Genomic DNA, 13,039 nt, shown 5'->3' on the forward strand with positions numbered 1-13,039 from the left:
TGCTTTTACACATTACACCTTCTGCCTCCAGTGCCATTCCTCCTTCCCTTACTTATCTGACAAACTTATTTTCCCTCAAAACTCAGGTCTCTTCTATTAGGGCAGCTACCGTGGCCAACCAGCTGAGTTTTTTCTCTGCATATGGCCTGGCTTAACACTTACTGCATTTGTCATACTGCATCACAATTATTTGTCTGTATGTTCATACCCTCCTTCTAGACTGAATGGCTCGAGGCGAGGAACCTTGTCTGTCTTGTTCACAGTTGTATTCTTAATGCTTCTAATAATTCCAAATACATAGTAGATGCTGAGCTGTGTTAGTGGAAAGAATACATAAATGTCTCTACATCTTTAAAATAAAGAATTTGAGTTGTATATACTTTAAGCTCCTTCCAACTTTGAGTTTATTTTAAAAATTTCAATTCCAGGGCATTATGGGATATACAAATTTTCGTACTACAAAACAAATATATTTTAACATAATAATATAGTACTTTTATATGTTTCTATTAGTTTATACAGAATTGTACTTCTATTTCAGATACAACCTGATTGCAACACTTGGCTTAAAAACCTTTTATCTGCCCATTTTTGCTTTATAAGAGAAAAATTGAGATTTCTTCCTATACCTACATTTGTATTATAGAGTTATAGAAATATGTTGGATTTCAACATAAGTGCTTGATTTAACATATAAATACTAATTTTATTACATTTTAGGTATAAACATACTGAATTCATTTTTTAAAAAATAATTTTTAAAAAATAATCCTTTCTTAAAAAGTAATCATTTTCTTTGAATTCTGTAGTGGAGTATATGGCTTTTTCTTGCTAATGTGCACTTCATTTGGCTGTTCGAATTGTTTAGTGCTTTTGTCATTTCTCCTTACTCACACCTGCACCCCTCGCAAGAAGGCATGATGCTCGGCATCAAGATGACAGGTTTCGTGAGTGTTTATCAAATTAGACTGGGAGAATGTCAAGTGGAATTATTACCCAGCCTGGTACTACTGCATTCCCTTAAGCTAAAATCACTTGATATTCATAGATTCTAGGTTCACTGAAGAGAAAAAATTTAAAAGGTGTAATTATTTAAAATAGTTTTGCTTGAGTAGTGAAGCTACTGTGTTTGTTTCTTTCCCGGCGTCTCCGCGCCAGATGTCATCTATCAGATTCCCTGGATCAAATATGATCTATTATCTGGTTGTAGGCTCACAGTCAGTGCTGGTTGGTATTACGTAAGTGATTATATAACCGCAGTGCTTAACAATTCATGTATTTCACAACTCGTGATAAAGCTCAAAGCAATGTCAATATGAAGACATGGGATTAATTAAATATAAAACAGCAATAGATTTAAGTGTCATTAAGCATACACATCCAAAAAATACCTTGCAATCATTAGAAATTCAGGGTTTTCATAAGAATATATTAACTAGACTATTATGAAGATTTTTCTTCTTTATTTTTTAATTTCATTTCATCTGAATCTCAGCTTTCTAAATTATGAAGAATTTTGTATGTGTAAACTCAACATTTCTTCATACCATTAATATGGATGACTTTTAGTAAAATAATTTTATTATAAATGCTAATAATGAGAGCTGATACTTGAGTGTTTACCACATGCCAGACTCCTGGATCATTTAATAATTACAACAATTCTATCAAGTAGGCATTATTATTAACATTTTAAAAGAACTATTTTGAAAGATTAACTTAAAAATTAATATAGGTGTTGGGCTCAGTGGCTCACACCTGTAATCCCAGCACTTTGGGAGGCTGGGGCAGGTGGATCACCTGAGGTAAGGCATTTGAAACCAGCCTAGCCAACATGGGGCAACCCCATCTCTACTAAAAATACAAACATTAGCTGGGCATTGTTGCACGAGCCTGTAATCCCAGCTACTTGGGAGGCTGAGGCAGGAGAATTGCTTGAACCCGAGAGGCTGAGATTGCAGCAAACTGAGATCGTGCCATGGCACTCCAGGCCTGAGCGACAGAGTCAGACTCTGTCTCAAATAATAATAATAATATAACTGTTTAAAAAATCAATAGTTTTTAATTTTTTAAATTAAACTATTTTAATTTTTAAAATTAAAACTGCTTTTTTTGGAGCAGTTTTAGGTTTACAGAATAATGAGCAGAAAGTACAGAAAATTCCATGTACCCCCCCTTGCACACCCTCTTCCTTTCCCCTATTAACATCTTGCATTGATCTGGAAAATTAAAATTGACAAGCCAATATTAATATATTATTATTAACTAAAGTCCAGGTTTACATTAGGATTCATTCTTTGTGCTGTATGTTCTATCTGTTTTTATAAATAGATTATAATATTATACAGAATAACTTATAGTATCATACAGAATAAAATACAGTATCATACAGAATAAAATACAGTATCATACAGAGTAAATTACAGTATCATACATAATAAATTACAATATCATGCAAAGTAGTGCATCACCCTAAAAATCCCTCTACTCTACCTACTCATTTCTCCCTCTCTTCTCTCAATCTTTTTACTGTGTCCATAATTAGTTTTACATTTTCACAGTTTTATTATTTGAAAAAGTCATATTTGTTCATAAGTTTGTAAAAAATTCAACATAGACATATATAAGATGAAAAGTGTATTTTCCTTCCCAGTCCCCATGTCCATTCCCTCCAGGTAACCACCGTAAGACAGTTTTAATAGTGAGATTTTGGGACTAAAATAACAGATATTTTTGAGTTGAGAAATATAAGCCTGTTGAGTCATTCATTATTTTGTCATAAAGTTTCTAAATCAAAATCTAATCTTTATTAAAAATAAAAGTAGGCCGGGCACAGTGGCTCATGCCTGTAATCCCAGCACTTTGGGAGGCCAAGATGGGTGGATTGCCTGAGGTCAGGAGTTCAAGACCAGCCTGGCCAACATGGCAAAACCTCATCTGTACTAAAATACAAAAATTAGGCAGGTGTGGTGACAGGCACCAATTATCCCAACTACTTGGGAGACTGAGGCAGGAGAATCTCTTGAACCCAGGAGATGAAGGTCACAGTGAGTCGAGATTGTGCCACTGCAGTCCAGCCTGGGCAACAGACCCAGGCTCCATCTCAAAGAAAGAATAAAAGTAGAGCAGTGACTCACGCCTGTAATCCCCACACTTTGGGATGCTTGAGTCCAGGAGCTTGAGACCAGCCTGGGCAACATAGTGAGACCTAATTTCTACCAAAAAATTTAAAAATTAGCCTGGTGCGGTGGTGTGTGCCTGTGGTTCTATATACTTGGGAGGCTGAGATGGGAGGATCACTTTAGCCTGGGAGGTTAAAGCTGCAGTGAGCCAAGACTGCACCACTGCACTCCAGTCTGGGCAACAGAATAAGACCCTGTCCCAAAAAATATATATATATAAAGTCTAGAGTGGTGGCTCACACCTGTAATTGCAGCACTTTGGAGGCCAAGGCAGGAGAATTGCTTGAGGTCAGAAGTTTGAGACTAGCCTGGCCAACATAGGGAGACCCCATCTCTACAAAAAATTTTAAGAAAAAATAAAAGTAGAATAAGCAGAAGTTCTTTGTAAACCATAAGAGTACACAGTCACTATATTTTGGTTTGACTCTACAGAAATATGAATAAAGGGGGCCAGGAACGGTGGCTCACACCTGTAATCCCAGCATTTTGGAAGGCTGCAGCTGGTGGATCATGAGGTCAGGAGTTCAAAACCAGCCTGGCCAAGATGGTGAAACCCTGTCTCCTCTAAAAATCAAAAATTAGCTGGATGTGGTGGCAAGCACCTATAATCCCAGCTACCTGGGATGCTGAGGCAGGAGAATCGCTTGAACCCAGGAGGTGGAGGTTGCAGTGAGCTGAGATTGTGCCACTGCACTTCAGCCTGGGCAATAAGAGCAAAATTCCACCTCAAAAAACAAAACAAAAAAAAGCAAAATTAGTCAGGCGTGGTGTCACATGCATGTAATCCCAGCTACTTGGGAGGCTGAGGCAGGAGAATCGCTTGAACCTGGTAGGTGAAGGTTGCAGTGAGCCGATATAGTGCCATTGCACTCCAGCCTGGGCAACAGAGCTAGCCTCCATGTCAAAAAAAAAAAAAAAAAAAAAAACGAAAGAAAGAAAATAAAAGAAATAAGAATAAAGGGATGTTTTAGTCATAACTAGCAGCAGTTTCAAAGGACTATGTAAGATGGCCAAACCAAAATATGTATTCTAATCCTCAGAAATTTTTTTAAGGCTAGTCATAATCTTCAGAATTTTGAGAGCCTCAAGTAGTCAGGAAACTGCAAACCTGTCACTTATATTGTCCTCTACTAATCTGCCAGCTCTCACTTATGCCCAGATTCCTTTGTTTCTGTCACCTTTCTACTGCTTAATGATGAATTCATTGATCAGAGCCACTCTAGTTGTATGTAGGCCACCAAAAAAAAAACAAAAAAAAACACAGATTGAGACTAGGCCATGTGATGGGCTGGGAAGCTGGAAGACTGAATTGCATTTGGACATCACTGTATCCCTAATTATATTAATATTTACCAGTGCTAAGCACAAACCTTTCCAGACTGCTAACTCATTTTTGCAAAAAGGAATCTTAAACTGAAAGGTTAGGCCAGGCATGGTGGCTCATGCCTGTAATTCTAGCACTTTGGGAGGCTGAGGCTGGTGGATCACAAGATCAAGAGATTGTGTTCATCCTGGCCAACATGGTGATATGCCATCTCTACTAAAAATACAAAAAAGCTGGGCTTGGTAGCACACGCCTGTAGTCTCAGCTACTTGGGAGGCTTAGGCAGGAGAATCATTTGAACCTGGGAGGTGGAGGTTGCAGTGAGCTGAGATCGCACCACTGCACTGCAGTCTAGCAACAGAATGAGACTCCATCTCAAAAAGAAAAAAACAAAAACAAACAAACAAACCTTATAAACTTATAAAGCAGCTATCCCTGAGAACCCTTTTGGCCTTATTCTCTCACAATAAGGATGAAAGTTGTTCCCTTCCATTTCTAAGATTATGTGATTTTTATCTCAAATGTTGGAAGTCTTAATTCCCAAGAATCTTAGGCTACTTTCAGGAGGAAATGCTGAATGTGAGGCACTCCGAAACCTGTATACTAGTTCTTCCCTCCCTTCCATGTCCTGTACTAAGATAATCTCTATATTAGATTTTTATGAATTGACCCCACAGATGCTTAGTAGCCAAAAGCAGTTTTCCATTTCCAAGCAAAATCCTCTTCTATTATGGGTCATTGGAATCTGAAAGAGGCCCAGATCACTTCAGGTTTTTTTAGGGTCTGGGTATACTTTAAAAAGTAGTACCGGCCAGGTGGTGATGGCTCATGCCTGTAATCCCAGCACTCTAGGAGACCCAGGCAGGTGGATCACGAGGTCAGGAGTTCAAGACGAGCCTGACCAATATGGTGAAACCCCATCTCCACTAAAAATACAAGAATTAGTTGGGCATGGTGGCACATGCCTGTAATCCCAGCTACTCGGGGGCTGAGGCAGGAGAATTGCTTGAACCCAGGAGGTGGAGGTTGCATTGAGCCAAGATTGCTCCACTGCACTCCAGCCTGGGCAACAGAATGAGACTCCGTCTTAAAAAAAAAAAAAATTAGAAGAGCCGCCCAGAGCCGGACGGGCTTGCGGGCTGGGCCGTCGCCGCCGCTTGAGCCGCCCTCGGGCCCCTTCGGGCCGCCGCCGAGCATTCGGGTCTCTGGGCGCCGCCACGGGCGCCCGGAGCGAGCCGGGAGGGAGCTGCGCGCCTTTGTGCGTGCCGAGACGGCCCACCTGAGAATTCAGACCCTAAGGACTCCTATCTCATTCCCAGAAACATCATGGCCGAGCCAGACTACATTGAAGATGACAATCCTGAACTCATTAGGCCTCAGAAACTGATCAATCCTGTCAAAACGTCCCGGAACCATCAAGATCTTCACAGAGAACTTCTTATGAATCAAAAAAGGGGTCTTGCTCCTCAGAACAAACTAGAATTGCAAAAGGTGATGGAAAAAAGAAAACGAGACCAAGTAATAAAGCAGAAGGAAGAAGAAGCACAGAAGAAGAAATCAGACTTGGAAATAGAGCTATTAAAACGGCAGCAGAAGTTGGAGCAGCTCGAACTTGAGAAGCAGAAGCTGCAAGAAGAGCAAGAAAATGCCCCCGAGTTTGTGAAGGTGAAAGGCAATCTCAGGAGACCAGGCCAAGAAGTCGCCCAAGCCCAGGAGTCCTAGGCCGACGCTGCACCAAGACCCCGCATGTCCCTGCTTGTCACCCCACAGAGCTGTCTGTGGGCGCCTCCTCAATCTCAGGGCACAAGCCCCTGGAGAACATTCCAGCCAGCAGAGAATCTTGACTTTCAGAAGGATTTGGTTTGATTTTCCCACTCCCTGGATGGATGCCTTGCTGTGACAGTTGCTGTTCCTATTCGCCAAATGAAGGGCAGTGCCCTTGCACATAAGTTGGAATGATGGACCTGTGTTCAGAGACGTACCAGAACCAGCAAAGCAAACAAGTGAGAGAAGGAAGCGGACACTGGAATCAGTTCTTGAGAGTCGCACACTTGGTTTTTCTTCTAGTCCAAGTTCAGTGGGACCCAGAGCCTTTTTTCTTTTAAAAGCTAAAAAAGTGTTTAATTCCTCTTTTTGCTATCTCTTAGGTAATTTAGATCACCTAGAAATGCGTTTAATCTGTGCACCCACTGTTTGTAATTTTATTCTGAGCATCTAGAATCTTCTTGTTTAATTAATACTTTCAGCCATGCTACAGTTAACACCAGAGCAGGGTTGTTAATGTTGAGCACAGCCGCTACCGTCATTGGCACTAAATTTAGAAACAGGGTGAGAAGGTTTCAAAGCCTGTAAACGCCCATCTTGATTTTACTTTGATTCCTTTTGGTTCTCTGTGTGGTAACAGTAGGCTACATAGTGACATTCCAGTTCCCAGAAGGTACATCCTGTCCGTTCATTTATTGCTTTGATTACTAGGAGGGTTTTTGTTCAGTTTTATTTTGAAATCTCTTGCTGAGCTAGTTCTTTTAGATGGAATAACCTTCCTGTCCTTTAGAGAGTGGAACTAGTCCCTAAAACCCAGCTTCAGTATCAAAAGTAGAAGGCCCCACATCTTTTCATTCTTCCCAGAGGAGTGTGGGGAAGGTTCCCATGACCAGCTGGGCAGTGAGGATTTCTCTAGGTATTTGAATGTGAAATAAGTGTAGATTGGTCTCAAGGAGGCTTCATCAGAAGATTTATAGCATTTGGATGTCTAATGATAATATCATTAGAATCCAAGCTTTGAAGGTTTCTGACTAATGCTCATTATTTCTTGTTTTTTTTTCCTTGTGAAGAAAGACTGTTTTGCCACTGTCTCAGCGATGGCGCTGTTGACACAGATGAATTCGATGACTACTGCATTGCATCTCTCAGGAACAGCCGACAGGAAGGGAGGGGCTGCTGAGTTCCCTCGTTCTAGCTAGCAGCACACTCCTCACAGAGGGGGCCGAGTTACAGACAGCAGCAGCATTCTCATGCAAAATTAGTTTTCAACTGCCGGTGTGGGCACCGGTACCTTCTGCCTGACGATACAGAAGGATTTTGGGGGATTTCGTATTCTCTCTGTAGAGACAATTCAGCCGGTCATTTCTGCATTGGAGACTCTTCTCACTTCTTTTGAAAACTCACAGAAAGCTGGATCCAGAGCTTTGGAATCCTTCATTAGCATAGTAGAAATTAGCTTTCTATGGCAATGCTTTAATGTTAGCAGTTAACGATTAGGCCCATATTCGATCCGAATGGGAACAAAAGCAAACACAGTGATAATATACTGCTAGTTAGAGAACCGTGTTAGCTGATTACACCTGAAATGGATTATTTATCTCATCAGCGAGTATTATTTGAATAAAATAAGATGCTTAAGAAAAATTGTTGCTCTATAGTAATTTGGTTTCGAAGAATGGAATAATAACTATTTTTTTCTATCGTTCTTCCTTTTGAGAGAAGAAAGTGATGACGGATCGTGTTGAGAAGTCCACTTCTGATTGCACATTGACTAGAGTTCTTCCTCTGGACTAGTGACGCTGTTTGTGAAATGCAGATTCGGGACTGGCTCATATCTTTTTATCTAACTAGATGTCAGATCTTGAGATCTGTATTCTTGAAGCAATTCTGCCACGTGATCAAATTCACAACTTAACTAGAATTCATTCTTCACTGAAAAAAAAAGTGAATTAAAAGTTTTTTTTTTTTCCGAATATCACTCAAATCTGCAGAATTATTTGTAATTCATAATATAGAATCTGGCCAAAAGGAGACTTGTAAATAGCGTAAAGTGGTGTCTTATGCTGAATGGTGGAATGTATAGGCAGGGGAGCTCTTTGAAGGTGTCAGATCAGCTGCGCTCACAAGCCTGATTGACACAGGCTGTCAGCCTCCTCCCACCCCTTAATACTGTGCAGCGCAAACCCCTAGGACTCTTGAACATCCGAGCTTTGTGCTTTGAGCCACTTTTTGACAAAAATGGCTCCATTTTCCCACAATGCGGTTTTCTTAAAATAGTTCAGTGTTTTATAGTCTCATAGTAGCAGTGTTGCTTTCTAAGCTATAACAGTCGACTTTATTCTTCTACTCTGAAAAATCTTGACTTGTTTGAGTGTATATAATATATATAAAGGGAGCCTTAATGGATTGCTTTTCATAATTTAATATTTTTTGTATTTGCTCTTGTATAATTGTTTTTAACGGAAAGTATTAAAGAATTGAGGGTGGAATTCTTAGAACCAAAGTTATTCTTAATAAAAATCACCACATGCTTGGACCATGGAAAAAAAAATTAAAAAGTAGTACAAGACTGGCTTATTAAAATTAGACTATATTTAAATGCTTATATTTAATAAATAATTAATATCATTTGTAAATAACTACCAACGTCTAAATTTGAGACCCTCTCTTCTAATAGGCCTTTATTCTACTTTTTGCTTAGCTGTGCTGGATTTGGAAAACCTAGAGTCTTTGGGCCACATATTAGGGTGAATTATTCTAGTATTGTATCTCTTCAATTGTGCCTAAAGTTAGTCTTCTTTTCTTGCCTTGTGTTTCAGCCCCTTGAGCAATAAGACTAACGCCCCTTGGAATGTTGCTTCTGGGATGATCATTTCAGGGATGTGAACATGTTTACCGGTTTTATTTTAGTGTACTGAGAACTGAGGATACTGATTTGTCATATTGGTCCTGTAAGGTGTCAGGAGCATACACCCAACATGGAAAATATTCCTTGCTTTTATAAAGAAAATGTTGATTATCATTCCTGCTGATATGATATCATAGTTGCTCTGTATGTTTCAAAGCCAAATGATTCAGGTCTGAGTTCACTAAGAGAAGTTTGTTATAAAAGGGTTACTTTGCATCACTTCTACCCTGACATTACAGATTTTCTTTCTTTTTCTTTTCTTTTTTTTTTTTGAGATGGAGTTTCACTGTTGTTGCCCAGGCTGGAGTGCAATGGCACAATCTCAACACAACTTCTGCCTTCTGGGTTTAACTGATTCTCCTGCCCCAGCCTCCCGAGTAGCTGGGATTACAGGCATGCCTCAGCACACATGGCTGATTTTGTATTTTCAGCAGAGATGGGATTTCTCCATGTTGGTCAGGCTGGTCTCGACTTCAGGTGATCTGCCTGCCTCGGCCTCCCAACGTGCTGGGATTACAGTCATGAGCCATCTCACCTGGATTCTTTTGTATTTTTAGTAGAGACAGGGTTTCATCATGTTGGCCAGGCTGGTCTCAAACTCCTGACCTCAGGTGATCTGCCTGCCTCGGCCTCCCAAAGTGCTGGGATTACAGGCATGAGCCACCACACCTGGACTGATTTCTGTTTTTGACTATTACGAATAAAGGTACCATGAACATTTGTGTACAGGTGTTTATGTGAACCTAGATTTCCATTTCTCTAGGATAAATGCTAGAGGATATTTGTAAATGCCTGTCAGGATATTCTGGTTGTAGCATAATTTATTTTTTTCTTCCTTGTTGTTAGTTATCTTTAGCTAAGACAGAGCATCTATTTCCTTCTCTTTTTTAAAAAAATTATTTTAGGTTAAGGGGTACATGTGCAGGTTTGTTAATAAGTAAATTGTGTGTCATGGGGGTTTGATGTAGAGATCATTTTGTCACCCAGGTAGTAAGTATGGTACTCAATAGGGAGCTTTTCTCTTCTTAGGCTCCTCTCACACTTCTTCCTTTTTAAAGCATTCTATTTAATAACAATGTTTCCAAAAGGGAAGTAAAAGAGTAAGTGGTATGCATTGATTTCTCTTCTTTGCTACATTGGGATTATGGTTTAAACTTCTAATGATGATTACACAGAGAATTGAGTGTACCTTTGGATGTGGCATGATGAATCTTAAAGCTCAAGAAATAAACCTAAGCATACATTTACTTTCAGGCTCACAAGACAATCACATCAGACCAAGCTAAACACACAGAACAGATAACAAATTTGAAAGAAAAAACAAAAGCGGAGATATGTCCATTTCAAGGTAAATGAATTTATTAATTTTTTATTTTTATTTATTTTTTGAGGCACTAATTTCCATCTACTTAGTCTAGCAATGAACACTATTTGCTTTTGGCCTCTTTTCTAGCTTCATCCAAAATGACTCTGGGTATAAGTTCATTTAGAAAGGAAAAGCTCAACTGAAACCTAAAGAATATTCCTATACCTTTTGGTTGAGTGCATTTGACAAGTGAACATTTTACATTCATATTGCTGACCAGTGACTTTTGACTCCTTTGTGTGGTAATATTATTTTTCCCCTACTCAGACATTCACTCATGCAGGCATAATTTAATATCTGTCTCTCTCAGCAGGTTGATCTTTCATTTTCCTCATTATTTAAAAATAATAATAAAACTAATTTCTCTTTCAGTTTGGGCTAAGACCACTTGTGTGCCTTTGTGCAAATAAGGCACATATGACATAATAGAATCAGGTGTGTATATATCGAGTCCTTCAGTTGATCAAATCGTGACCATGGGAACAGAAACTTTATCTTTTCAGCCTTTCTTTCCTTCCTACATTTCTTTTTCTTCTTTCCTTCCTTCTCTACCTTCCCTCCTCCCTTCCTCCCTCCCTCCCTTTCTTCCTCCCTTTCTCCCTTCCTCCCCCTCTCCCTTCCTCCCTTTCTCTGGTCCTTCCTTCCCTTTCCCCTTCCCTTCCCCTTTCCCTCTACGGGCTCTCTGTCTGTCAACCAGGCTGGAGTGCAGTTGTGCAATCATAGCCTACTGCAGCCTTGAAATCCTGGACTCCAGGAATCCTCCCATTTCAGCAGCTAAACTGCAAGCATGCACCACTACACCCAGCAAGTTTATTTTTTAATTTTTGCAGAGACAGGGTCTCACTATGTTGCCCATGCTGGTCTTGAACTCCTGGCCTCATATGATCCCCTCCTGCCTCAACCGCCCAAAGTGCTGGGATTACAGGCATAAGCCACTATGCCTAGCCATTTCTTGCTTTAAACCATCCTTTTTTTCCATGCTATTATTATCAATTACTATGATCACTACTCAGAGATATTAGCTGCTTATGAACCAGTTTTAACCTGTCATGACAATAATAAAAAACAGAATGTCATCAATACATATTGTTGAATATAATCATGTAGTTGTTTATAATACTAATAAAATAAGCATTTGCATAGAACTTTTTATATTAATCCCCTTTTCATATACAAAATTTTAATTAATCTTTAAAATAGCCCTGTGCAGTAGATATTATCAATATCCCTATTTTACAGATGACAAAAATGAGGTTGAGAGAGGATTAGTGATTTCTGAGTTATCAGCTAGGAACTTGGCTACTCTTCCATGCTATCTCATGGAAAATGAATAGGGTCGCTACTTATTTTGGTATTCTTCATATTTGGCTAAGTAATATATTCAGGTTTTGTTTTTAAGTTCAAAGTGTTTACAGAAAAGCAGATTCCCCATTTTCCCTCCAAGAGGCAACCAATAAAACCAGTTTCTTTGAATCCTCCTGGAGAGTTTTTGCAAATGCAATTATCTAGGCACACAACTTACCCCTTTCCGCTCCTCCACCACTTTGTCCTAGCACAATAGTAGCATACTATATATGTTGTTCTTCTTTGCTGTTTCACTTGAGAGTCTACCTTGAAGACTATTACACATCAGTGCATGTAGATCTGTCTTATGTGGTTAAATGACTGCCGTGTTTCATTGCCTTCCCATTATCTTTAATTAATACCTTGCTTAATGACTAATTCTTAAAGGTGAAAAGGAGAATGTTGCAGAAACTGAGAAAGCAAGTTCAGAAGCCCCAGAAGTACTTGTAGTGGAAGCTGAGGTGGTGGATGCTGAAGAAAGTCCAAGTGCTACAGCTGTAGTCATAAAAGAAACATCTGCCTGTCCAGGTCACGTGGAGGCTGCTCTGGAGACCACAGCAGTCAGCGCTGAAACTGGGCCAGAAGTCACAGATGGAGCGGCGGCAGGGGAAGCCGCAGAAGTCAACCCTGAAACAACCCCCGAGGTTACAAATGCAGCTCTGGATGAAGCCGTCACCGTCGATGATGATAAAGATACAACAGAGAACCGAAGCTCTGATGAATATGCTGAACTAGAAGAAGAAAATTCTCCAGCTGAGTCAGAGTCCTCTGCTGGAGACGATTTACAGGAGGAAGCCAGTGTTGGCTCCGAGGCTGCTTCAGCTCAAGGCTGATCTGCTAGTAGACATTTCAGCAACAAATGCCATAGAGTGCCTGATAAGTGCTTTTGCGTTTTTAGTACACTTAGTTTAAAAAAAAAAAGATATTTTCTAGAAAACGTTTATTTGTCTTGAAGATTTTTGGCATCCCCTGATAGATTTTAGGATTCAGAGACTTGAGATTGTACATTTCTTATTACTAGTCTACTGTCTGAGATCAGAATATGGCATTGCAGTAAACAGCTTCAATAGTTTCACCTTTGGGTTTTTTTTTCTAGACATCTTTATTTTATCACAGTCATCTTTGAATTTATATTTTTTATTAGAGAAATT

At 39.6% G+C, this 13,039-nt stretch overlaps 1 protein-coding gene and 1 pseudogene across 1 annotated transcript; both read left to right on the forward strand.

The window, feature by feature from the left end:
* Positions 1-917: 917 nt before the first annotated feature.
* Positions 918-12,721, forward strand: LOC135272962 (protein MGARP-like; annotated as a pseudogene).
* On the forward strand, positions 5,780-6,632 carry LOC135272955 (protein FAM107B-like). The gene has a single exon (XM_064371697.1). It carries the CDS (start codon positions 5,833-5,835, stop codon positions 6,226-6,228), a length of 396 nt encoding a protein of 131 aa, XP_064227767.1. The 5' UTR covers positions 5,780-5,832; the 3' UTR covers positions 6,229-6,632.
* Positions 12,722-13,039: the final 318 nt, after the last annotated feature.

This window comes from Aotus nancymaae, unplaced genomic scaffold (assembly GCF_030222135.1).
Source record: "Aotus nancymaae isolate 86718 unplaced genomic scaffold, 86718_ANA_hifiasm-v0.15.2.pri h1tg000156l, whole genome shotgun sequence".
NCBI classification, from domain to species: domain Eukaryota; kingdom Metazoa; phylum Chordata; class Mammalia; order Primates; family Aotidae; genus Aotus; species Aotus nancymaae.

Bases quoted from the DNA above. Each gene is read 5' to 3' on its own strand.
- LOC135272955 (XM_064371697.1), top strand. From the start codon at position 5,833: ATGGCCGAGCCAGACTACATTGAAGATGACAATCCTGAACTCATTAGG.